We start from the raw sequence: 25,775 nt of genomic DNA, 5'->3' as shown, positions 1-25,775 counted from the left end.
TGCTGCCTCTGTGGCCCTGCCGCCCACCAGCGTCCAGGCCACACTGCAGTGTGGCCACTGCGGGCCGTCCTGACGTGGGCGTGAAGTCCCTGCAGGTGCAGACAGGACAAGCAGACCTCAGAGGCCGGGCTCTTGGCAGGGTCTGTGGTTCGTGAGACGTAGTAGCCGAAGTTGAGCGAGTCTCTTTGGAAACTGACCTCGCGGCTTCTGGTGGTCAGCTGTTGAGGGACAGGTCTCTGACCTTGGGTTGGCTGGAATCCTTCTGGAGTCAGGGAGGCAGCTGTGCCCTGTGCCAGTGACAGAGTTGGCAACGGAGCAGCTCTGCCTCCTCCTCTGGGCCTGTTTCTTGGGGGTGTCCTCTGGAGGTACTTCTTTTTTTGATATATTCTGTAACTTCTGAAGAACAGAATTAAAAAAAAAAATTAACAGTTCCATGAACCAGTGATGAGTGGCAGTCTATTGAAGTGTGTGTCCTTTCCTCTCTGGGTTGTGTCTGATCTAACAGAACCTGGTGGCTCAGCCTCCCTGTGGACTGTCCCGTGAGGGCAAACGTCCCCCGACGCTGTGGGCAGCTCCTGCCTTCCTGCCCTGGCTGCAGGCACCTGCCCGTCAGACGGGTGGTGGACAGCCTGCTCTGGGCTCCCTGACCTACTGAGGAAGCCGGGGGTCAGCCTGGACCTCCCTGTGCAGAGTGAGGAGGCCACACTCCTGTCCCCCATGGCTTGTAGCTGGTCGTGGTCAGGTCCTGGGCTCAGCCCCAGGACTCGGTTGGTGGGGGGAGTGATTTCTTGTCTCTGCTCTAAGAGGCGCCCCATGCTGGACTTGGTTTTGTGCTTTGTTTCCATCTGCATTTAGCCTGGCAGTGCTGGCAGTAGGAGCAGGGTGGCTGGGCTGCAGCCCTGAGTGTCCGGTACCACTAACAGGTCCGTCCTCCCCTCCAGGCGTGGGCCGATGCCTTCCGGAGCAGCCCTGACCTCACGGGGGTTGTGCACGCCTATGAGGAGCTGAAGAGGAAGGGTGTGGAGTTCCCCATGGCCGACCTGGATGCACTGTCCCCCATCCACACACCACAGCGGGTGAGCCTCCCAGGAGCCCATTGCAGATACTCTCTGGGTTGTTCAGCTTGTCAGCAGCTTCTTTAGAGCTCCAGGGCATCTCTTGTTGACAATAAAGTGGCGCCAGAGGGAGACAGCTGGCTGTGGGGGCTCAATGGCAGCAGTGTCCCCCAGTTTTCACCCCATCATGAGGGCTGTGACCCCAGGGACCTCAGTGAGGATGCTGTCAGGAGGTGGCTGCTCCATCCTGGGAGGGTCAGGTGCCTGCTCTCCAAGCAGGGTGTCCGGTGTCGGGACTGCATCTCCTTGGGGGCCCGAGCCCCTCTGGCTCCACTTCCACATTGCTGGTGGTGAGGAGCTGATGGCCTCACTGGTCACAGGGCAAATAAGAGCTTTCAGGCTTTTCAGGCCAGGTTAAGAGGCCATCAGGGGCTCAGAGGGAGCATGGGGACCTGGACTTTCCAGCGTTTCTCGTGTGGATCCACCAGGCCCCTGGCTGTGCTTTGTGGGGTACACAGATGTGTTTTATTTTTCGAGTAATAACAGAACGGTATTGTTCATATGATTACAGAGGACAGTCGGTAAATTGCATGATTACTGTTTACATTAGTCTACTTGCAAAGGCCAAAAAGTCATCTTCTGGTACCATGTAAGGGCTCCTGAGGGGCCCCTCCATAGCAGCGGGCCCTCTGCTCAGACCCCGTGGTGGTCCTGACAGAGGGAGGGCAGCCAGAGCCCTCAGGCTGCGGGGTCTGCCTCTCTGGGTTACGTGGGGTGCCTGAGAGGTTAGTGGGGGAAGGAGAGATTGGGGGCAAAGGGGTCAGGCTGACATGCAGTCCCAGGGTGGGGGCAGTGTTGGGGGTTGGTGCCAGGCCAGCCGCATGGGTGACTTGGGTTGACAGAAGGCTTTGTGGTTGCCCTGCCAGAGCGTCCCGGAGGTAGACCCCGCCACGACCACGCCCAAGTCCCAGTCGCAGCCGAGGACGAGCAGTGGCTCCTACTCAGCCCCGCAGGCCCCGGCTCTGAGCGCCGCGGGCCCCATCACTGCCAATTCTGAGCAGGTATTTTGCTCACGTGGGGCCACGGGTGACCTGCCAGCTGTCTGTGGTCCCCTCCCAGGAAACAGACCAGGCCTCCCTGGATGGAGCTGGAGGCAGGGGTGGGGAAGTGGGAGGGGGTAGGGGGGATGGGAGTGGAAGCACATGGCCAGGGCAGGGTGGGCAGGAATCCGGCAGGAGCTGAGCTGTGAACAGTCATGATCCTGTGTGGCCTGCAGAGGCTCAGATCTACCCAGTGAGGAGGCTGCCCGCTGTGGAGGCAGAGGTGGCAGGGACCCGACCATGGCCAGCACATGGCCTCCCTGCCCTGGGAAAAGGGAAGGTGGATACATTTGCAGGTGGATGGCCACCTAGACCCTCTCCTGACCGGCTGTCTGTGCTGGGGAGCTGGCAGCTGGGATCTGCCCCCTCCCTGGGTGGGGGCTGGTGGGGAAGGCGTGGCTCATGCTGGCTGCTGTGGTTAGACCTTGATTCCCTGGCCAGAGTCTGCAGCTGTGAGGTTCCTGGACAAGGACCCCAGCCCTGCAGAGACCTTGGGTGCCACGTTCACTAGCATGTGAAGGAACAGAAACGGGCCTGAGAGGCTCGTGTCCCCTGCAGGCCCTGCTTGGCTCCCTTGCCCCATCCAGGTGCTGCCCCCGGGGACCCCAGCTGCTGGCACCCCCACACAGGCAGATGAGAGAGGCCATGTCCAGCTCGCTGACCACCCCCTGCTCCCCCACCGTTTCCCGGCCCCACAGATTGCCAGGCTGCGGAGTGAACTGGATGTTGTTCGAGGAAACACAAAAGTCATGTCTGAGATGCTAACTGAGATGGTCCCTGGGCAGGAGGACTCATCCGATCTGGAGTTGCTGCAGGTGAGGGCATTCGGGCCGGGGTCACAGGAGGTGGCTCAGGGTTTGGGCCCATCCTTGAGAGGGACCAAGTTGGGGAAGCCCGTTATCGGCCTCATGCATCCTGGGGCCGTCAGAGGCCAGTCCCTGGTGCTTTTTTCTTTCTTAAAAACCTGTTTTCCTGGTTACAAAATGCCAGTTGTAGGCTATATACCCATCGAAAAAGAAAGGAAGTACAAAGGAGAAAATGATTTCCTTTAATCCCAGCGTCCACATATAAGCACTGTTGGTTTTGGTGAATTTTCTTTCAGACATTTTTTCTGTGTTTATTCGATATGAGGTGATAGTACGTGTATAATTTTACGTTTTGTTTTGTTCACTCAGTGTCACAAATGTGCAGGGACTGTCAACTCTTCCTGTTCCTAGGGGCTCCTTGTGAGACATCTGGGGTGATACTGAGGTCCTTGGGCCAGGGTGGCTCATGTCCTTGCCCACTGGCCACCTGCAGGTCCAGGAGCCTGGCAGAAAGGGGTCTAGGAGTATGGCTGGCCCACAGGGCTCCTGCCCCATGTCCACTGAGCCCAGAGCTGGGACCTGGCCCTTCCCACACCATCTCAGAGGCTCTGGTGTCTGGGAAGTGGCGGGGGCAGCTCAGCCCACAGGGGCAGCCCCTCTGGGGGTGGGGAGAACGTGGTGTGAGGCAGGGTCTCCCGCAGGAGCAGATGCCTGGGCGACAGGGCCGAGCTGATGGCATGGCCTGCGGGAGCACTTCCCACACCTCCAGTCAGGGTGGCTGGTCTTGGTGCCTGAGGGCCACACCACACCTGCCATGGGCACGCTGCTCCTCTTTCAGGAGGGCACACAGCCTGCACCAGTTGTCTGGGCCTGAGTGGTGCTGGTCGTGCCCCTTCCAGCGCCTGAGGAGGGGGTGGGGAAGCCAGCCTAGAGATGTTTGGGCTGTGGTCCCTGCCCTGGAGGCACTCAACCGTGGGCAGCCCATCTCTCTGGGCCCAGGCCCACCAGCTGCTCTGGACACGGAGTGGAGGGCCTCCCAGCTCGCCCACGTGCCAGCCACACAGCGGCCTCCCCCGCGGCCTGAGGGGATCCTCCAGGCGTTACTGAGGCTCCAGGACTGAGGGGCCTCCTGAGGCAGCGTTGTCTTGTGTCAGCACCAAGTTCCTGCTGACCGGTCTGCAGTGGGCAGAACGGAGGTCCTGGAAGCGGGCGCCATGGAACAAAGCCAACCCCAAGCAGAGAGCATGCACGCTGCGTGTGTGTGTGTGTGTGTGTTCAAACAAGACGGCTAAGGCTGAGCGGGCAGCATGCACTCTGCGCATGTGTGTGTATGTGTGTATGTGTTCAAACGAGAGCCAGGGCCAACCAGACAGCATGCACTCTGCGTGTGTGTGTGCACGTATGTGTGTGTGTTCAAACAAGCCTGTCAGCCAAGACACACAGAACCTGATCTCTTGGCGTCAGCTCACAGTTTTCAAAAATAGGTTGCTTCCCATGACGTTTCCTTCCCCTCTGTTCTCTGACTCCAAGCCTGCCCACTTGCTGCTGTCTTATGAACCAAACAGTAAGGATGGGCCTGGGTGCCAGTGGGAGGCTGTCCTCTTGGCACGAAAGACTCACAAGCCGGCAGCTCTATGAGCGGGTCTGCTGGCTGCTGGCTGTGCCTCTCAAGCTGTCCCCGACGCCCCCCTCCTCTCCTCCCCCACAGCCGGGAGCCAGCTAGGCGGGGTCTCCCGGGGGTCAAGGCTCTCCAGACAGCAAGGCTCCACGTGGGAAAGTGCCACAGTCTGCTGGCAAAGGGTCGGGCTGGAGGGCAGCCAGACTGCTCAGGGCAGAGCTGTCCAGAGCTCACGATGGGAATAAATGCGCTTGTCATCAGCCCAAATGTTCACGCCAGCAGAAGCTGCTGCGGATTTGAGTGTAAATTGCTGGGTAGGAGGTGGAGGACGTGGGAAGAGGGAGGCAGAAGGTGTCGGCGAGGCACACCACGGCAGCGACCAGCATCTGGGAGGGTGACCAATGGCTTCCTGCATTTCACGAAGGACCTGTGGAGCGGCAGGGACTGGAGCAACGTGGGCAAGGCGAGGCCGATTCCCCCAGGATGGTGAGGCCAGGGCCTGGAGTAGCACAGAGGCCTCTCTCTCGGCTGGAGAGACCTGCTGGCAGCTGGTGCAGCCCTGCCCTATGCTGGACCCCCAACGGCAGCTTGCCTAGCACCCTCATTCCTGAACATCCTCAGTGACAGGCCTGGGAAGCACCTCCTCCTCCAAACACAGGATTTATATAACCTCTGGAAAGCAGCTCGACAGAGCAGAAGAGCCGCAGCTGAGGGGTGCCCGGGTGCCTTTCCAGGAGCTGGTGACTTGGAGCCTGGAGTAATCGCTGCCCTGGCAAAGGACTGGGAACCAGCTGGGAAGTCACCAGCATAGGGCCAGGCGCAGCTTGTCAGAGCCAGTGGGGCTCTGCATGCTTGTTCATCCACGTCCACCCCCTGCCTGTGGCCCCACCAGCTTAGCATCACGAGTTCATCTCCTGTGGGGCAAGTCCTTCACTGCTGTGGTTGGCCGCCCTCCCTCACTGGTGTTTCACAGCAGGAGGCAGTGCTGGGGAACCTCCATCTCCCTTGAGAGCTCTCCAGCCATGTCTCCTGGCTGCGTATGGGCTCCAGGTCTGGTCCTGAAACCTGAGGCTCTGCCTCTGTCTGCTGGAGCTTGGCCCTCCGTCGCACGTGGGAGTCCAGCCTTTGGAATCCTTGGGATCCCGTTGCCAACAGCCACGCCCCTGTTGCCCCCACACCAGCCTCTGCAGCTTTGTCTGCAGTTAGCGATAACATTTAATTAATCCAGTGGCGCCCAGAACAAGCACTCCTTCACAGCTGTCCCCCAGCTCCTGGAAGGCTCCCTGCCCAACGTTGTCTCTTCAAATAGCAGATGGTTTATCCCCTCTTGCTTCTTGCATCTCGTTTCAATAGAAACCGAGATGGCCAGGACCGTTTTCTCCAGAGAAACCTAGTTGACTATGTGTTCAGCTTCATTATTCCCCTCTTGTCGTCAACAAAGACTTCCTCTTCCTCCGTCTCCTCTGCAGCTGCAGAGCGCAGATCTGCAGGACCCCATTCCCTGCTCCTGGGAACCCAGCAAGATGATTAAAAGGTTGTTCTGCAAGGTGGGGATGAGAGTGTCCCTTGAAGAAAAGATGAAGGTGTGGGGATTAATTAGACAGGAAAAGGATATTTTGCCAGGTGCTCTGATGGATGGAGGGCGTTTGCACCAAGAGCGGTGACCAGCTGCTCACCCCACTGTTGCGAACCAGACCCAGGAGGCCAGACAGAGACTGTCTGCGGTGAGGACGTTCCTGTCTAAGCTGGGGCCGGTGACAGGCTCTGGTCGCCTTGTCTCAGCTCAGGACCGGAAGAAGGTGCCTGTCTGGGTGGCATGGAGCTGGAGGGAGGCAGGAAGGTCTGCCTGGAGCCGCTGCGTCTGGCTGTGGATGATCGCTTGGAGGCCCTGAGGGTGGCCGGCAGGTGTCCATGGTGGCACAAATCTTTATGCTCTGGTCTTTCTCACTTATATAATCTCTCTCTCTCTTTTCCTTTGTAATTAAGATAATAACTTAAAAGTTTGAAGCAAGGAGAAGGTAAAACTTCCTCTCTGCAGAGACCCCAGGAGGCCCCTGATCTGGGTCCATGTGTAGGTGAAGCTCCATGAGGGGCCCCCGGGTGCTGGCCCAGGTGTGGCGCATCCAAGGCCCTGCCAGTGGGTCGGGGGCTGTCTCGCCCCCTCCGCTTCAGCTGAAGGCCATAAGAGCCAGGCACTAATGCACAGCTTTGGGTCTCCTCCTTCAGAAATCATCTAGTGCTTCCCAAATGCTCTGTAGGGTCAGGGAACCCTTCCTCCAGGAGTAAAACTCTACAGAGACCCCTAGCATATTAAACAGGTAGAAGCAGATGAGGCACCCTGGCTGTCATGGCCAGGGCCAGAACCCTGGGTGGGGGGTGGGGGGCAGCACCTTGGGCATGGGAGGGCTCTGGGCAGAGCTTCACCTCTTCTTCCACCCCCTTCCCGTCCTGGACAGCTGAGGGTCAGGACTGCTTGCTGTAGCCCTAACACCCCGCAGGGGCTTGGCTCCGGGGGAGACTGACTGCAGTCCTGCCTTCTCCAGGCGGGTGCTGTCCCTTCTTCAGGCAGGTGTGCCCGGTGCTGGAGCCGCCGCCTGCAGTTCTTGGAGGGGCTTGTTCTCCTTGAGCTTGTGGCACCTCCGCTGGGGTGGGTGGGAGCTTTGCTAACTAGAGGTGATGGGGAGCTGGGGGCATGCTGGAGGTGCTGAGTTGGGGCGTGTTCACAGAACACAAGCAGTCTTGGCGGGTGCCCAGAAAGCGTTGAGATGCGTGGGGATAGAGGATGGGTAGCCTGTCCCAAGTGATGGGGTGACGTCTGGCATGTTCTGTTGAAGAGAGGAAGCAACTGCAGGGAATCGTGTTCTCAGGTTTTACAAGCGGTCTGTGTGAAGCTGTTCTCCGCGCACAGGAGCGCGCACACTAGGATGCTTGTTCTACTCGGAGGCCGGGGCAGGGGGGGTGGGGGGAGGGGGGGGGGGGGGTGGTGGCGTCTAGAGCACTGGCCCTGCGGTGGCTTCTAGAGTCGGCACGCGCCGCTCCGAAGCGAGCCCGTGGTAGCCGGGCCGTATCTCCTCAGGAGCTGCACCGGACCTGCCGCGCCATGCAGCAGCGCGTGGTGGAGCTCATCTCCCGCGTGTGCAACGAGGAGGTCACGGAGGAGCTGCTGCACGTCAACGACGACCTCAACAATGTCTTCCTGCGTTACGAGAGGTGGGGGGGGGTGGGGGTTGGCGGGGGCGGGGCCCGGGGCGGGGCGGTCCAGGGCAGGGGGCGGGGTGGGGGCGGGGAGGCAGGCGCTGCCCTCGGTGAGCCTCAAGCTGGTCCCCTGTCTCCGGCCCAGGAAGGAGAACGGCCGGGAACCCCTGGCTCCTGCACCTGCTCCTTAGAGGAGCCCCTGAATCTGCAAAGGATTAAGGGGGGAAATCGCTACCAGGGAAGATTTCCTCTTTCCCATATTTAGAAAGAGACTGTCCTCTCCTTTGCAACGTCAGTGTCTGGAGGCTCTGAGGCAAAGGGTATGAGTGCCACCAGTCGCTGCTGCCACGGGCACTGTCTCTCTCCTCCTACAGACAAGTCAGTTTGGGGTTCAAGGTAGCAAACCTGCATATTCTCTCCCTTCCCTGAGCCTTCCCTCTGGAAGAAGTGTGGGATCCAGGCAGTGTTAAGCAGGCAGGTGGTGGTGAGCGTGTTCCCACCCTGGATTTGGAGGGGGCTGCCCTAGGAAGCTGGAGAAAGTGATGGCACCCCACTCCAGTACTCTTGCCTGGAAAATCCCATGGATGGAGGAGCCTGGTAGGCTGCAGTCCATGGGGTCGCAGAGTCGGACTTGACTGAGCGACTTCACTTTCACTTTTCACTCTCATGCATTGGAGAAGGAAATGGCAACCCACTCCAGTGTTCTTGCCTGGAGAATCCCAGGGACGGGGGAGCCTGGTGGGCCTGCCATCTATGGGGTCGCACAGAGTTGGACACGACTGAAGCGCCGCCGCAGCAGCAGCAGCAGCCCTAGGAAGCACTGTGGCCAGGCCAGTGTGTTGCCGTCAGGATGAGGTGGCCTCCGGGTTGCAGACCCTGGCCGGACAACCTGGCATCACAGAAGGTCCATGTGACCAATGGGCATCTGGGCCTCAGGCTGGTTTTGCTGTGAGTGCCACAACTCTGGGCCTTGTTTCTGCTTCGACTCTGGTGGCAGCAGTGGGGTGGCCCTGTGTCCGCCAGTTGGGTGACAGGCCAACCACGGTAGGAATGTGGGGCCATCCAGGGCCCCAAGTGCCAGGGGGCACAGGAGTAGAACCGGGTTGGGGGAAGCTCAACTCCCAGCCGCAGAGCCCTGGGCCCTGCCCTGCATCTCCCGTGTCTTCAGTCTCGATGGGCTGAGCGTCTCACCCAGTAAACGCATCTCAGGAATAGGGTAACAGTAATACACAGGGCTGGCAGACCTGGCCAGAGAGCCTCTGACAGGACTGACTGTCAGTGAGGGCACGGGGGAGGTGCTCCAGCACACAAGCTACAGGCGGGTTCGAATTCCTGTCTGTGTAGACTGGGTACAAACTGTATCCCAGCTTGTCCTCGGGATCCCTGCTAACCAGGCGTGACTGCAGCATGTGTTGGGGACCACTGAGGGGCAGGAGCCCCAGCAGAGCCCCAGCTGTAAGAGGTCTTAGCCTACAGTGTCTGGGCTGCCATGCTGGTCCCTGCCTGGGACAGAATGCCTTGAGTGCAGGAGAGGAGAGTCTGTCCTTGGTCAGGCTAGGTCCTCTCTCTGGTGACTGACCCCCACGCAGCTGCTGGGGCCTGAGCCTGCCTTCCTTCTCCAAGTGCCAGCCCATGGGCCCCACCCTTTCCTCCAGCATCTTGGCTCCTCACTCCCCAGCAGAGCTGCCCGACAGGGAGGGTGGCAGCTCTCATCTGGATCTGGGATGCCCCCAGGGAAGATGGTTGACCCAGCGCCCCTTCATGGCCCAGAGGCGCCTGGGGTCTGGGGGGCCACAGGAGCTCAGTGAATGAGAGTTGAGCCAGCCAACACCTCCTCCCTCTCCTGCAGTGCCCATGGGGAGGCTGACCCCAACCCCAGTCGCCATGCAGAAGCAGGCAGGACAAAGTTGTGTGTGTACAGGGTGTCTGCTCTCAGGCTCCCAAATGAGCCTGGGTCTCTACTGACCTCCGGGCCCGTGAGCACCGTGGCTCCACCTCCCCGTACCCTCCTTACTCCACTTTCCCTTCCCCCTTAGGTTTGAACGATACAGGTCAGGCCGATCTGCTCAAAATGCCACTAATGGGGTGAGTGTTCCTTCTCCCCTGCCTGGGGCCCAGGAGACTGGCCTGGATTTGAACTTACCTCTGGTTTTCCTAACTGTGGTTGAAATATTAGGGTGATGGGAGAGCAAACTCTGAAGGGGAGGCTGGGGGAACATCCCTGGTGGGTAGGTACAGGGAAACCCCGGGACCTTGTGGGCTTTCCCCTCTGGGTCAGCACGTCTCCTGCCTAGCAGGTGCTGAGCGAAGTGACAGAGGACAACCTCATAGACCTGGGCCCGGGGTCTCCAGCCGTGGTGAGCCCGACTGTGGGGAGCACAGCACCCCCATCTTCCCTCTCCTCCCAGCTCGCCGGCTTGGGTGAGTGTCCCTGGCCTCCCCCCACCTCCTGGCTTTGGGGAGCGGGGGTCCATGGGGCAGTGTGGGCTGGGTCCTGCTGTGCCAGCTTCAGCTCAAGGCTTCTCCCTAAGCTTAGAGTTTGAGCCTGTTGGAAACCTGGAGTTGGGGGGTGGCGGTCCAAGGAACTGGAGGCTGTTTGGTCCTGAGGACAGGTGGCTGCTGTGTCGCACGCAGACATCCTTTGTGGCCCGAGTGATCTCCTTCTCAGCGTCAGCTGGGCCAGGGTGGCAAACCGGTGTCAGCTCCTCAAGTGCTGGACCTGCGGCCCCGAAGGCTGCTAAGGCACACCAGGCCTGGAAGGGTCGGCAGCTGACTGGTGGCATGTGGGCACCTATGTAATATTTGTCACATAAAGGACCCTGGTCCATGGCCACTGTGACTGGCTCCCGGCGTGCCCTGCAGGGCCCGCCTACTCACTGCTTGCCCTTGTCTGGGAGCAGCTCGTGGGGCTGTGGCTGTTCTCTACCCTTCTGCCCCCCAGGACTTCCACCCACCAGGGGCAGCCCACTTGGGGGGGGGTCCTTTCTGAGGTCAGGCCCACATCTGTGGTCACCTGTGCTGTGTTCTGTGTGCAGACCTGGGTACGGAGAGTGTCAGCGGCACCCTGAGCTCTCTGCAGCAGTGCCAGCCCCAGGATAGCTTCGATGTGTTCGCCCAGACCAGAGGGAGTGCCTCAGCTGAGCAGCGCAACCCGTACGCGGGGGCCCTTCTGATGGCTCTGGGGACACTGGGGGGCTGACCTTGGCCTGGCCTCATGGCCAGCACAGCGGGGCCTTTAATTCGCCGGGGCCAGGACTTCACACTCTGGCTACTGGAACCTGGCTGGAGAGACTGATGCTGCGTGAGGCCGGCATCCTGGCCATGTCAGTCTGTCCAAGTCTGGGCTCTTCTGTTGCCCCTGCTTGGCACTGTGGTTGCAGGAACCGCCTGTGTGTGGGGGGTGGGGGTGCGAGGGGGGCAAGAGGATGTGGCGGGCAGGCAAAGAGTTGGTTCCTTGCTCCAGGGGTGTGGGCGGCGGCTTCCCTGACAGCGACTCTGACCACAGTGAGCCAGGTGGAATTGTGGGAGTTGATTCCAAAACACACAGCCCTCTACATCTGCTTCTGGGAGCCTTCTGTTCAGCCTTGACCCACCTCCTAGGGCCCAGCATCTTGATGCATCCAGATCTCTGGGTCTGTGCTCAGGGCTCAGCAGGTTGAGCAGGGCCCCAGGCCCTGCTTCAGCACAAGAAGTTGGGGAGTAGAAGAGACAGCCTCACAATGAGTGATAGACCCTGACCCTAGACCAGGAGACCGCCTCACTTGTCAGATGCCTCCAAGGCCGCTGCTCTGCTTCATATGGCTGCTCCCTTGCAGCACCCTGTCCTTGAGCCTTAGAGATGCCTCATATTGTTACTTGAAAGGGGGACACTGAGGTGCAGAGGGAGTGAGCAGCTGGACCTCCTGGCTTCAGCTGCCTTCAGACCCCGGCCTAAATGCCGAGGCTGCTGAGCACTCGTGAGGAAGGTCCTGTGGCCAGAGGGGATGACCAGTCCACCCCGTCCATCCCCATGACTTCCCTGTTTGTGCTCCTTTGTCCCAGGCCCACCTACGAGGACCCCCGGGCTGTTGGAGTACCTGCTGCGGCAGCTGATGGTCAGAGACAGAGCTCCGAAGTGGTAGGTGTGGAGCCCTGCTCTTCTGCCTGGCGGGAAGGCCGGGGGGTAGGGTGGGTGGTGCAGGTGGCTAGAGAGTTAGGCAGAGCTGATGGCAGTGGGAGCAGGCCAGAGGGGCAGACCTGGGTGAGCCACATCAGCTCATGGAGTCCCCCCACCTTGTGGGAGACCCCAGTGTCAGTTTTCCAGGAGGAGACAGGCCCCAAGAGGGGGAGACTTCGAGGGCAGCCCGAGAGCAGGCAGTGGGCAAGGCTGTACCCCAAGAGGTCTGACTGGGAGCCCCGCTGTGCCCCCCGAGGTGGCTCTGGGCTCTCAGGGTTCCTGTGGTCAGGGAAGGTCTGTCCCCAGAGGTTGTAGTGCCCTGGGCTGGGCAGCACCCCGATAGGTGAGACCCTCACAGAAGGGATAGGAGGTTCCGCAGGCCCACCCACCTGTTCCATCAGAAGGGGTTGGAGTTCTGGGCTGGCTGGGGAGCTGGGCTGCAGGGGCATGGGCAGCGCTGAGGGTGGAAGTCAGGTTGTTAGGTCCCCAGATGCCGCGATGGCTCTTTCTGCCTAACTGAGAAACGTGTGGCTGTGAGTGAATGAATGCATGTGGGGCAAGCCGTAGCCCCAGAACAGCTGCCCACACCTGTTCTGGGCTAGCAAGGGGCAGCGCTTCCTCAGTGCCAGCCCCTGGCCTCCTGCAGCCCCTGTCCAGGTGGCCCGCGCAGGCAGCAGTGCTGTGGCCTGCTGTCCTCAGGAAAGCTGCTGCCCTGCTCCCTTCTGGTTTAGGCAGCTTGGTGAGAGTCGTGCATCTCTGCTCACCGGCCCCTAGGGGGCACCAGAATGCCAGCTCGGCTGTGGCTCTCAATGCCCTGCCCCCTCAGACCCCTGAGGCTAGCTCTGCTGCGTGCTCTGGTGGTCACCGTCCAGCGTCTCCTGTTGCTGAGGACGCCTCCCCCTAACTCAGGGCACCAGGGGGCCGGTGAGGCCCCTTCCCTGGCCCCCCAGCCAAGCTGGCCTGGTCAGCTTCCCTCTCTGCCTTCAGCCCTGCCCCCCCAGCCCAGGTGTGTCCCAACGCCAGTGCCTGAGGTTCAAGCTCAGGAACGTGGCCAGCTTCTCACCCTTCACACTAGGCAGGCGGGTGCCTGGCCTGGCCGCCTCCCTCTTGTCAGCATCTTCACCTGCGGGAGACAGGCTGCTCCCCATGTGTCCTGCTCCACGGAGGGCATGGGAGCAGGGTTCCTGTGGGGAGTGTGTGTGCGTGTGTGTGTGCGCGGCTGTGAGGGGGCATATGCCTGTCTGTGCATGTCCATGTCTGTCTGTGAGTTTGTGTGTCTGTGTGTGGGTATCCCTGTCTCTGTGTGTGTCTGTATGTCTGTGTCCGTGGGTGTGTCCGTGCACACACACACTTACATGCGTCTTCAGGCCTGTACTTCAGGTTTTGTTGTTCGTATCCTAAACAGTGCTGACCTGAAAATGAAAACTGGGCCAAGGGTAAAATTAAGAACACAACAAAAGGGGAAAAATTGTGTGACCGCACCTCCACAGTACATCCAAATCGGGAGCCTTAACTTTAAATACTTTTACTATGTAAAAAGGCAATATCCCCAAATTCAGCATTCACATTAAGAGTTGGAAAAGGAGCACACAGGTAACTGAAAGGGGAAAAAGAAGAAAAAAAGCAGAAATGAGAAGAAATAGAAATGATTATGCCACAGCTGCTTCTGTGACGTCACCCTTGGTGACCCCAAGAATCCTAGGCAGGAGGGCATCCCCACTGGCCTCAAGAGGTTTCCCGGGGTGGGGACAAGGCTTGAGCGTGCCCTGCCCTGTTGGGATCCACCGTACTTAACTCCTTCTTTTGTGCCAGAGTCGAGGGGTGTTTGGGAGGGGGTGGGGTGCTGGGTCCAGCTCCTCGATGACTTAGCTTCTCTGTTTCCATGACACCGGCTCTTGCCTTCTTTACCATGGGTCTCGCTGTGACTTTCCTTTCTGGGACGTTTCTGTCCTCGACCCAGAAGAGAGGTAAAGGTGGGGACTCCGCCCTGGAGCCCATAGACAGCTGGCTCATAGCCCAAGGAATGGTGAGCGGTCATCAACCGCGCTGACCCCCTGTCCCCCCAGCACTTCCCTCTGTCGCCTGCTGAGCCCCTGTGAGTCAGACAGTCCAGGGCCACCCCCCACCCCGGCGGGTGCCCAGTCTCCCCCTCCTGTCTGTCTCCTTAAGCCACAGACTTCCAGCCCCAGAAACACTGCTCTGGTTTTCTGCTGAGCTCGGGCGTTTGCAGGAGTGAGGGGAGGGCCCTTCCCCCTTCACTGTCCCTGGAGCTCTGGGCAGTATTCACTTTGCAGGATGAGCACAAGTCCTGTGGCCTCTGCCTGGGGGTGGGACCCCCCTGCTGTGAACATGGCCATCCTCAGCCAGTGGGGTCTGCCCACCGTGTCCCCCAGAAGGGTCTGCAGCCCCTGAAGAAACACAGACACAACAGGAACAGAACGAGAGGAGTCCGGGGTGGGGGCACTGGGATCACACAGGCAGTCAGCCCTGGGAAGTAGGGCATCTGCGGCCAAAGCCTGGGAGGGTCCCTCCTGCCCCGTGATCAAGTGGCCCGAGTCTGTGCACAGAGGGTTTGCCCACTCCAGCCTGCCTGCCGGGCAGAGAGCAGCTCACCTCTCACGGAGCCACCACCTGGCTCCCTGTCTCTGCCACGGAAAGCAGAGGTCTTTGTGTCAATGGGGCCAGAGCGGGAAATGCTGGACACTCCAGGAGGAAGTGGGACTGACTCCTGGGGCCTGGGCCAGGATGGGCCAGTGGAGGGCTGTTCAGGCTGGGCCAGCATGCCTGGGCCTGTGAGTGGCACCAGGTCTCCTGGCAGAGCCAGGTGTGGCAAGGCCACTACAGCCCAGACCAGGGTGTCTGCCCATCCAGCTTGGAACCGGTGACTGGGCCCAGCCACATTCGGAGTCAACGCCCACTCCTCCACAGCCCTGCTTGCTGCCCCAGGCCCAGGGCCAACCTTAGAGACACAGGCCAGCCAGGCCCTCGTCTGCTTCTTTGGGGCAGGCTGGGGCTCCACCCATACGTGTGAGTGGCCTTAGAGCAGGACTCCTTAGAGCATGTTCCCTCCATTGTCCAAATTGGGAGGATCCATCGTGTGTCCTTGGACCTGTTAATCCTGCAAAAAAGGATACTGCCCACAACACGCGGTGTGGCTCGGCAGCCGGTGGTGGCGCCGCCCCTGCCTGGCCCCACCTGGAGCTCCAGGCTCCGACTTCAGAAATAAGCCAGGCTAACAACTAACCTTGCATCTCACCTGTCTGACTGCAGTGTGTTTGTTCTTTTTTAAAAAACAATGTATATTAATTGCTTTGCCTTATTTCCCATAGAGTAGATACCCAAGTCTTTCCAAACTGCCTGAGTACAAATTCTTTGCTTGGAAACTTTTTGTACTATTGAGTGAGACCAAGGGTTTGTAGATGGTGGTGAGGAGGTGGAGGGCGGGCTGTCAGGAGGGTCCACAGCCCCTGGATATCACCCTTGAGCGCACCACTGGCTCCAGCCTCATTGGAAACAGCGTAGGTTTCCCTGTGGGGAGGAGAGGCCCTGAGAACCTTCTGGTGCAGCTTGCCTGGGGGTAGGTGGGGGGCAGTGTAGGTGCCCCATCTGGCTTCAGGGTCTTCCTGCCTCTCCTGGCTTCGGTCAGAGGGCACACGGGGTGGGGAGGTGGCGGGGGGAGTCAGGGAAGCACAGCAGGAACCGCAGTAGGTCAGCAGAGAGTCTGCTCCAGGTTTGGGGCGGGGGCAGGGCTCCCTGTGCGAACCCGCAGCCCCCAGACACAGCCGAGGGTGCCTGGCAGTGGCTGAGCTGGTGGCAGCCCCCTCCCTCCTGGGCCAGTGAGCGAGCCGCCCGCCAGCCAGCAGCCAGTGCAAATCAGGGCTGAGGACACAGCTCATCTAGCTATCCTGGGTGAGGGAGTCCGGGTGCAGATCCTCATTAGAGTCCCCACATGAGAGGTGCCTTTGTTTCTCTCTCCTTTCCATCTCCTTCCTCCACCTCACACTCTGCAGACCCCTTGCCCAGGAGGTGCTCCCCGCAGACTACGCCAGAGCCCAGGTCGCTCAGGGTGAGAACACTGAGACTCCCCGGGCCTGGGGATGCGCCCGCTGCCAGGGCTGTTCACAGGGCAGCCAAGTATCCAGCGTGTCTGACACGCCTGGTTTTCACAGAAACTTTGCCCTGGCGCAGTGCTCCCACATCGACCACGTGGCAGGTGGCTCGTGAGCCCAGGCTCTGCGTCCAGCCAGGCAGCACGGCCCATGCCAAGGTCATGTGAGCTGTCCTGTCACCCACCCGTCCTACTCCGCACCTCTCAGTCAGGGGTCAGGCCCAGGGCTCCGAGCCCTGCGTTTCTGAATTAGAAACAGAACGAGCAGCCCAGAAGTGAAGGGCTCCTGGGTGGTGAGTGGTGGAAGCTGTCGCCCCATGTCACACATGAGGCCGGGGCCCACAGGCAGGGAGCTCCTGGAGAGGGGCAAGTCCACCCAGGGGAGGGGAGATCTGCTTCCGCCAGCTCGAGGGGTGAGGAGCTTCTCACAGGTCAGTGTTTATCTTCTGAGTGTGCTGGCTCTCAAGATAGGTCCAGAGGGGAAAACGGGGCATGATCCCTGACCCCAGGGGATCAATTCTGAACAGTAAAGAGGGCTTAAAGCCAATGACCCCTTTAGCGGCTTTTTTCAAGCTTTGCAACCTGAGGAGTCTCTCTGCTCGTCCTGGGCAGGCTGAGGCTGGTGGGCATCAGGGACCCCCTGCTCCAGCAGCTGGAGTTGCCCGTTTCTTCCTGGAGACGTGCTGACTCTCCGTGCTGGGTCCTGGCACTGTGGCAGGTGGCAGGCGCCCTCCCTGAGGCCGGCATCCCGGCTTAGAAGAATCACAGTAACGACAACTTGCATCTCCTGCCATGAGAATGTGTCGGGTGGAAACGCTGCCGGCAAGCGTGAACCTGGCAGGTCGTGCCCCGGGTGCCCCTGCTCCTGCTCACTCGGGAGGGAAGGGGCCTTGGGTGCTGCCAGTGCCCACGGCGGCCTGCCCTGCAGAGCAAGGACCACATGCCCCTCAGCCCCATGGGCATTTCAGGGTGGTTTTTCATTCCAGCATTCATAAGGTCCCAGTAGGTCAAATAAATACAAGTAATCTGGTGGAGGTTGGCCTGCACGTCTCTGAAACGCCTGTGGAGGCCGGATATGGGGTCTGCCAGCCTGGCTGTGTGGCCCTGGTGTGAACCCAGCTGCAGACACAGTGATGGAGAGTTTTCTAGAAACAGTAGGCTTGCGAGTGGGTCCCAAGAGGTACTTTGTGGGCCAGCCTAGGTGAGGACACAGGTCACTTCAATCAAGGGCCGTCCACTCGTTTCTCTAGGCAGGGAGCCAACATTTCATTAGCGTGACTTCAGGGGGACTAAAGGTTACTCTTACTTCTTATCACATTACTATCTTATGACATCTGCCAGCAGCTTCACTGTTTCCAGCCAAATAGATTTTCAGGCCCTTGGCACAGGCGGCCCTGGCGTGGACAAGGCCCAGGCGATGGTTGGGCGCCCTCCTTCTCTCAGGACCCCGGCTCCCTCCCCTGCTCCCCCACCCCCTCCCCTGCTCTCAGGTGCCCTTTGATAGGGGAGGAGGGGGCCACAGGCAGTGCTGAAGGCTGGGAGGGGAGGGTGGAGCAAGAGGAGGCTGCTGCATTCAGGCTGCTTCGCAGTTTTCCCACTAAAGAGACACACAGATGACCACAGCCTACAGTCCCTCTGATCATCAGAGTGCTTGCTTTTGCCTGTGTCTGCTGGTGGAGGAATGTGCTGGGCTGCTGTGGGCCAGGCCACCCCCTGGCCTGGGTGCCCTCCCCACTTGGAAATGCCCCGGGACGCATTTCAGGATCCTTTCAGTGAGCAGAGCCCAGACCCCTGCCAACCCCGCGCCCTGCGCCACCCTGGGCCATGGGCCGCTGTGCGGCCTCCCTGTCCTGCTGGGGCCCCGGGACCAAGGGTGGACACATTAGTCAAAAAGTTATCCACTGAAGAACGCGTACTGCACCTCCTTCCCTGCGCCCACCCGGCCGCTGCCCCGCTTCTTAGAGCCGCTGCTTTCCTCCCCGCCGCCTCCCTCGGCTGCTGCCCGCCTGCCCCACGTGTCCCGCTCTGTGCGCCTTTGGTTGCCTTGGGCTGCCTGCACTGACGTGTCCGCTGTTCTGTCTCCCTGCCTGGCTGGGGGCTGCCTGGCCGCTGCCTGCCGCCTCCGCAGATCCCCGTGGTGCAGCCCTCGGTCATGGACGACATTGAGGTGTGGCTCAGGACCGACCTGGTGAGACTCCACGTTTTTGTCTTGATGGGGAGTGGCGAGGCCCAGGCCGGGGCCCCTTGGGGCTGGCCTGGGGACCCGAGGGGCTGCTCCCTGGGGAGTGGAGGAGGGAGGCTGGGCAGGCGCCTCCAGGACGCACCCTGACTTTTCCCAGTCACTCTGTGATTCCAGGTGTGTGCTCTTGGATTCTTTTGGTTTTTGTGCGTTTTTTAATTTTTTTGGTTTTCATTTTTTTCTTTTAATTGTGAAATTTTCACAGTTGTGAGTGGGTGTTTATTTTTCCATCACTGTCATCACCCTTCCCCAGCGTAGCCTGGCATCTTGGCTTTACTGGCCCCAGAGGCCACTGTCTTTGCCTCCAGAGATGGGCAGGGAGGTTAGGACGTCATGCGTCTCCCCATGGCAGCAGGTTCTGAGAGGGGAGGCTGCGTTGGCTTGTCCCCCGCCCCACCGCTGTGCTGGCCCCCTGCCAAGCACTGTTACCCCCTGGGGGGCTGTTGGAGAAATGCACCATGGAAAGGGGTGCTTGCCCACGTCATGGCTGACGGGACTGTCGCCCTGACCTGGGGACACCTCATCTCCTGTTTCTTGTCGCCTCATGTCAGGCCCCCAACTAGGACGGCAGACCTTAGGAGGATCTCCTGCCGCTCCGGGCCAGCACACCACCCACCCAACCCCAAAGACAGGCTTTCCAGAGGCACTCTCTACCCCTCGAGCTGCTGCCTGGGGGCTGTGCCAGGAGAGGAAGAGGCACCCATTAGGTCCTTCCCAAGAGAACGCCTGGAGAGAAATAGCTGCTGTCACAGAGAAGGCGGGCACACCTGGCCCCCTACCTCACAAGGGGGGCCTGTACTCGAGGGCAGATCAGGGGTGGAAGCAGGAAGGAGGCTAGGGCCATGTCCACCACCCATCACTGTCTGTGCAGGGCCCAGTGACCCCCACATCCCCCAAACAGAACTGACCGCCCAGAGCGTCCTCAGTGTCCGAATCAGGGCACGGGAAGAGACTGGTGCTGCTCCTAGGAGGCTGGGGCTCAGCCAACCCCCTGCCGGGGTGCCTTGGGGTCAAGCCCCCATGTCTCCAGGCCTCACACGGTTCCAGCTGCTGGCGTGGCCTTGACCACCCAGTGCCATGCAGCTGCCCGTGAGTGTCCGCGGAGTGGAGGGGCACCCGGAGCCCAGCCTCTCCTGGCTCTTCTGTGGTCCTGCCCCGAGTCGCAGCAGGGAAGGGGCTGCACAGTTCAGTTTTTTCTTTCTGACCTTTCTGGAGGATCTAGAGCCTCCTCAGCTTTTTGTTTTTACTTTTTAAAAACAAATGTTTCTGTTTCTCCAATGAGATGAGAGCAGTATTATGCTCTTGCAGAACTCAGGATGGGAAGTAGGAAGTGTTACTGGGCGTTGCCCTGGGGGGTGGGCTGCAGGCAGGAGCGGCCGTGGACAGCACTAACACCCTCTCTCCGCTCTCCCACAGAAGGGTGATGACTTGGAGGAGGGCGTCACCAGCGAAGGTAGGCCTGCCTCCGACCCACTGTGGCTGTGCCCTTCCCAGGCTCTGAGAGCCTCCTTGCCACCCTGGCGCCTCCCCGCTCCTGGGCTCTGTCCATCCAGGTCACCTGCTGACGTGGGAGGTGCCAGTAGGCACAATCGGCCATCCCAGGTCAATGGGACCCCAGACCGGTGGCACTCCTGACTGGTCTGCCCCCCATCTCCGAATGGTTATTGCAGCTGAGACAAAACACATGCCATGCAGTCAGCACAGCGGGTGCCGGTCTGGGGCCCTCTGTAGGCCCTGAGCCCTGCCGGGATTGGGGTCCCTGCCAAGGTCAAGGAGGAAGTTGCCCCTCCAGCTCTTCCTGCCTTGCCACCAATGCTGATCTGGATGATGGAAAAGCACCAAGTCAGTGGTGGGGCAGGAGTCATAGCTGCCCGCTTCCCTCACGCCCCCTGGGTTGCGGCTGGGCTTCCTGCCTGCCCTGGTGGTGTCAGAGGAAGAAAGGGGCCCTCCCCTGTGGGATCGGGCGTGGCAGCTGAGCCCCTACCCATCTCTGCTGGGCCTTGTTCTGTGTTGCAGAGTTCGATAAATTCCTTGAAGAAAGGGCCAAAGCTGCTGAAATGGTTCCCAGCCTCCCCTCTCCCCCAGCGGACGCTCCAGCCCCAGCCTCGAATCCCTCCGGCCGGAAGAAGCCAGAGCGGTCAGAGGATGCCCTCTTTGCCCTGTGAGCTGTCCTGTGGTTGGGCCCCCCCATGGCAGGTCACCTCTCACCCCTGGTCCACACCAGGCTCTGGCCACTTCTCCCATTCCCCGCCCCGACTTGGTCCTGCGCTGCTGTGTCTCCATGGAAACACCACTGTGTTTGCTCCCAGGCCTCCCACTCGTTGGGCCCAGCTTTAGCCACCTTCTCTTTGGGAGGTGGGACAATGTCGCTGCAGCTGCAGACCCTCAGCCTCTGCCCTCCTGCTCCCTCTGCCTGTTCCCTCCAGGAAGAGCTGGTGGCTGGCCCAGCCCCAGGCAGGGCCAGCCCTTTGGGGTTCCTCTAGTCACTTACCCACAGAGAAGGGGCTCAGCCCCCAGCCCCATGCCCAGCTCAGCAGGCCTCTCCCGCCCTCCTGTGCCCTCCTTGGTCCCAGAAAGGGCAGGTCTGCAGCTACGGGCTTGGTCTCGCTCCCCACTGCTGCTCCCTGACGAGCATCAGCACTTCAGTAGGTTCTGTGGTGCCGCAGGTGGCATCTCTCATCTACCACCTGCTTGACCCTCTTCATTTTCTGCTGCTAGCCCAGGCCCACTGCCGAGCTGGGACCAAGGGGTCTGCCACGGGCCCATGGCTCCGGTGTGGGCAGAGCCTGCAGAGGTAACATGGTGGTGGCCTCGCTGCCCCCATGCACCACTCTGCATGCCACTCCGTCTGTGGAGGGGCCTGCACGGTGAGGGCTGGCTCTGGCCGGCCTTTGAAAGCTAGGCGCCTTTCGGAATGTGCTTCGTTCAGCCCGGCCCAGGCTAGCCTCTGCCTCCACCTCCAGGGCCCACAGCAGCAAGCGGTTTTGACCCCAAGTGAGATCCCAGTGACCCAGCGGCTGGCGCAGCTCCAAGGCTCCTGTGCTGTTCCTGGGCAAGGCCTCAGCCTCCCCCACAGGCTGTGCTGAAGCCTGACCTCGCAGGCTACTTCAGCAGTGGGGGGGACTGGTGAGCCCCACTCCATCCTGGGTCCTCACTTGGCCCCAGCCTGGTCTAGCCTGAGCTGCCCGGTGCCCAGAAGAGCACACGGGCAGCTTTTCACTGGCCCGGGAGCCCTAGGCCTGTTCAGAGCTCTAGCTGGCACTCCCCGGCATCAGGGCAAAGCTGGGGTCTCCCGGGAGCATTCAGGGCGGGGTTTGGGGCTGTTCGGGGCTCCAGCAGGAGCAGGTGTGGTGGAGACCAAGGAGTCGCTGGGGGAACACCTGGCCTGGCCCCCCCGCAGCTCTCTCCACAGGGGAGGCCTGGGGTCCTGCTGGCATCTCACACCCCAGCTCCTCAGAGGATGCCCCTTCGTGTATCTGGGTCAGCCTGCTGCACCCTGCCCAGCCGGGCCTCCACACTGCACCTCCCCGCTGCCCATTCCCGCCTTCAGTTAGCCTTGGATGCTGAACTGTCCGAAGCCAGTTGATGAGCTGCAGGGCAGGTGGCCTGCTTGTGCCTGGCCACTCCAGCTGGTATCCCCAGGCCTCTAGTGTAGCCTGGGGGTGTGTCTCTGTGGGGTGGAGCCTGCCTTGCCAGCCCAGGGTGGACAGTGGGCCTCCGGTGGTCAGTCAGTCCTTCGGGAGTCACAGTAGCCAGGCCCAGCATCAGCTGAGGGGGGGGCCGGCCTACCGGGGGTCCCTGGGCGGATGGTGTGGCAGGAGCACGTGCCTGTCCCGGGGAGACCCCACAAAGCCGTCCCCAGCTCCAGCTGCTCAGCCAGGCCCAGTCTAGAGAGGCCAAGCCACTAGGGTGGTGAGTGATGGTGGCCTCACCAGCTGTCCTGGCTGGAGCTACCCCTCTGCTCGCCCATCAGATCACAGCAGCCTGCCCCACCTGCTCCCACCACGCCCAGGAAGCAGGTGCCCAGGACGGGTGCTGCTCGCCCTTCCCGTCCTGAGGCCCCAGGTGCCCGGGCCCATCTCACTGGTTCCCTTCTGTCTGGGAGGCTCGGCCCTCGGGCCGCTCTCCAAGGAGGGAACCCTGGCCAGAGCCTTCTGCCCAGCAGAGTGAGACCCTCCGAGCCACCAGCCTCCGCCAGTGTTAGAGATCCAGTATGTAATTATACTAAATTATTGCTGGGATTCCTTATAAGCACTAATTATACCTGATTATAGGTTAAAATATTTATTTTGTCAAAATATTTTCTTGGGGATGTGTTTAACCTTTTCTGTGTTGTGTGCTGAGATGTGAAAACTAACCCCTTCCTCCTGCCTCTCTGATCAGTGGGCAGCAGCAAATAGCACTGAGTTCGTGTGACCAGGCACTGGTGGGCCTTTGGCCAGCCTGCTCCAGAGCAGCCCCTGCCCGGTACCCCCGGGGGAATGTGACCGACTGGCTTATCTGTGTGCATAAAGACAAGGGCCTCAGAGCTGCAGTGGCTCTTCACTGGCCAGGCCAGAGGGCAAGGTGGCCATCTGCTATCTGTCCTCCCATCTGTCAGCCCCTCAGTGTGATCAACCGTGCTGTCGGCCCTGGATCCTGCCTTGGCGCCCTGCCCTTCCCCTCCTTACTGAGGTCCAGAGAAGGGAGCCTGGGGAGGTGGGGCGAGTGAGGACCTGGGGCAGCAGGTGCCCAGACTCCAGCTCCTCCTGTTCCTTCCTGCCACCACAGCCCCACTTGACCTCTGCACGCTTCTAACTCAGTCCAACCCAGCCTTCCGGAGGGATCAGGGGCTATGGACCAGTGAGGAAGAAACCCTGTGGAGAACAGTGGAGCTTTTTGTATTGGCAGTCCCCAGGCCCGGGCCCCCTTCCCTGTCCCCAGTGTGGGCATAGCCAGCTTCACCACCCAGAAGACGCCCAAGGCCCTCGCCTCTCACCTCTCCCATGCCCAACTTCAGCCCTTCCTGTCCCTGGGGCGCCCTGAGAATAGCTGTCAACTCAGAAGGCTCATGGCATCTCTCCAGGTGCTCCTGGAGGAAAGGGGGTGAATATTTATTCCCTCGAGTTTGCACTTGATTTGTGAGGGTTCTCAGGTTTGTTGTCAGCATCCCCCAGCCTAGCGGTCTGTCACTGTCTGTCTCTGCCGGCAGAGCAGGACTGGAGGGTGAGTCAGTGACACCAGAGCGTCTGTCTACCCACGAGCTCTCCTAGATACGTCTGTCTAGTTTGGGATCTTGCATGTAAAATACTCCACAATAAACAAACAGACTGCTGCTGTGCGATCTCTGTTCTGTCTGGCCTGCCAGAGCTGACCTCCGGCTTTGTCTAAGCAGAGGCAGCGTGGGCCTCTGTGCTGCCGGGAAAGCTTGCCCTGCTCACTCTGCCCGGGGGTGGCAGTCGGAATGAGACCAAGGCCCCATGCCAGGGGAGTCTGGGAGCAGCCTCCAGAGTGTGGGGGCCCCAGGTTCTGTGGATGGAAGGTGTGTCCCCCTGTGAAAGGTGCTGTGGGCCCCGAAAGAGGGCTGCTCTGTGTCTCTGTTCGGTTCAGTTCAGTCACTCAGTCGTGTCTGACTCTTTGTGACCCCATGGACTGCAGGACACCAGGCCTTCCTGACCATCACCAACTCCCGGAGCTTACTCAAACTCATGTCCATCGAGTCAGTGATGCCGTCCAACCATCTCATCCTCTGTCGTCCCCTTCTCCTGCCTTCAGTCTTTCCCAGCATCAGGGTCTTTTCCAGTGAGTCACTTCTTCGCATCCGGTGGCCAAAGTGTTGGAATTTCAGCTTCAGGATCAGTCCTTCCAATGAATATTCAGGACTGATTTCCTTTAGGATTGACTGGTTTGATCTTACAGTCCAAGGAATTCTCAAGCATCTTCAACACCACAGTTCAAAAGCATCAATTCTTTGGCACTCAGCTTTCCTTATAGTCCAACTCTCACATCCATACATGACTACTAGAAAAACCATAGCTTTGACTAGACAGACCTTTTGTTGGCAAAGTAATGTCTGTGCTTTTTAACATGCTGTCTAGGTTGGTCATAGCTTTTCTTCCAAGGAGCAAGCATCTTTTAATTTCATGGCTGCAGTCACCATCTGCAGTGATTTTGGAGCCCAAAAAATAAAGTCTGTCACTGTTTCCACTGTCTCCCCATCTATTTCCCATAACGTGATGGGACTGGATGCGATGATCTTAGTTTTCTGAATGTTGAGTTTTAAGCCAACTTTTTCACTCTCACTTTCATCAAGAAGGTCTTTAGTTCTTTGCTTTCTGCCATAAGGGTGGTGTCATCTGCATATCAGAGGTTACTGTCCTGTGTCCCTGAGTGGGGTGCAAAGTGGGGTGACCCTGAGACATCACCGTGGATGTGCCAGGATCCCACGGCGAGCCTGTGGGATGCCAGATTGGCCAGGAGGGGAGGGGCAGCTCCAGTCCAGTTCTCAGAATTAAGGACACTTTGCAGCCAGGAAGCCCTGGAGCCTTCTTCCAGGGCCTGCAGGGTGGGGAGGTCTTGGGGAGCAGCCAGAAGAGGGGGCAGTGTGGGGGAGCCCTGTGGGTCAGCTCATGGCTCATGGCCCATGACCCACTGCCCACTAGTCCCCCACTGAGACAGCTGAGGAGAAATCCTTCTACAGCCCCCCTCTTTTCCAAGGAAAAGGTCTCTGGGGCCCTGAGGAGCTGGGCATGGGCAGATAAGAGGCCTTGAACATGCAGGACTCACCCAGAAGTGCCGTTTGCTGTAGTGGAACCCCTGCCAGCTCTTGCTGGGTGGCTTCAGAGGGTCTGTGCAGGGGCTCCAGGCCCTCAGCACCAGGGAGTCCATGGGACCAGCCATTCCCTCCCCACCCCTGCCCGGAGCTGCAGGCAGGGTGTCCCGTGATGTGAGAAATGGGGTCAAACTCAGTTAACCCGATGCCTCCAGGGCCCTGCCTGGGTGGATTCCAGGGACAGAGGGGACCAGAAAAGCTCACAGGCCACTAGCCTGCTGTTGCTCAATTCCCATTTTTCAAGAAAAGCCAGGGATGCAGCCTTCAGTGAAACGTACACTTGACAATGAACTCAGAATCAGAACCCGCGTCTACTTGGATGTGGTGTCAGTTGATGCCTCACTCTTCCTGTAAGCCCCAGCCCTCACTGAGTTCCTGAGGCTCTTCCCTGGCCGGTGTACCCCCAGAGCAGCTCAAAGAGGGCGTCAAGTGACTTGTCCAGTACCCAGCAGAAGCCAAACTGGCATGAGAACACAGGGTCATCCAAGACCAGAACCAGCCATGTCAATGGCCATCTGGTTCCATTATGACCAGATGGGGAGCTGGGAGGAACTCAGTGCTCCCTGCAGGCTCTCTGCTGCCTCGGCCACAAGCTGGGCAGGTCCCAGCTCAGCTACTGCAGAATGAAGCACGAACGGGCAGGCCAGGGGCAGGGGGCTCCAGGAGTGGGGAGGGGTCTGCCTGTGA

The 25,775-nt window shown here is 60.0% G+C and overlaps 1 protein-coding gene and 1 long non-coding RNA gene across 5 annotated transcripts in view; one reads left to right on the top strand and one right to left on the bottom strand.

The window, feature by feature from the left end:
* The window catches only part of TOM1L2 (target of myb1 like 2 membrane trafficking protein), a 72,488-nt gene extending 48,901 nt beyond the window's left edge, over nt 1-23,587 (top strand). The window contains exons 5-16 of one of the 4 annotated variants that reach the window (XM_040245811.1): nt 942-1,076; nt 1,982-2,116; nt 2,854-2,970; nt 7,656-7,789; nt 9,811-9,859; nt 10,072-10,195; nt 10,810-10,927; nt 11,816-11,888; nt 13,867-13,956; nt 18,167-18,226; nt 19,694-19,730; nt 20,294-23,587. In XM_040245811.1, the coding sequence (XP_040101745.1) occupies nt 942-1,076; nt 1,982-2,116; nt 2,854-2,970; nt 7,656-7,789; nt 9,811-9,859; nt 10,072-10,195; nt 10,810-10,927; nt 11,816-11,888; nt 13,867-13,956; nt 18,167-18,226; nt 19,694-19,730; nt 20,294-20,442 (1,221 nt within the window). In that variant the 3' untranslated portion in view covers nt 20,443-23,587. Of the gene's footprint in view, nt 1-941; nt 1,077-1,981; nt 2,117-2,853; nt 2,971-7,655; nt 7,790-9,810; nt 9,860-10,071; nt 10,196-10,809; nt 10,928-11,815; nt 11,892-13,866; nt 13,957-18,166; nt 18,227-19,693; nt 19,731-20,293 lie in introns of all 4 variants that reach the window. The other 3 variants (XM_040245808.1, XM_040245809.1, XM_040245810.1) reach the window with 3 other exon arrangements.
* LOC120867383 lies at nt 13,857-19,602 on the bottom strand. The gene is made up of 2 exons (XR_005721867.1): nt 19,045-19,602; nt 13,857-19,003 (listed from the first exon to the last, which is right to left on the bottom strand). It is a non-coding gene; the product is annotated as an uncharacterized LOC120867383 (long non-coding RNA).
* Nucleotides 23,588-25,775: the final 2,188 nt, after the last annotated feature.

This window comes from Oryx dammah, unplaced genomic scaffold (genome assembly GCF_014754425.2).
Source record: "Oryx dammah isolate SB20612 unplaced genomic scaffold, SCBI_Odam_1.1 HiC_scaffold_8, whole genome shotgun sequence".
Lineage (NCBI taxonomy): Eukaryota > Metazoa > Chordata > Mammalia > Artiodactyla > Bovidae > Oryx > Oryx dammah.
Note: the sequence above shows the minus strand (reverse complement) of the source record. Positions and strands in the feature narration are given on the sequence as shown.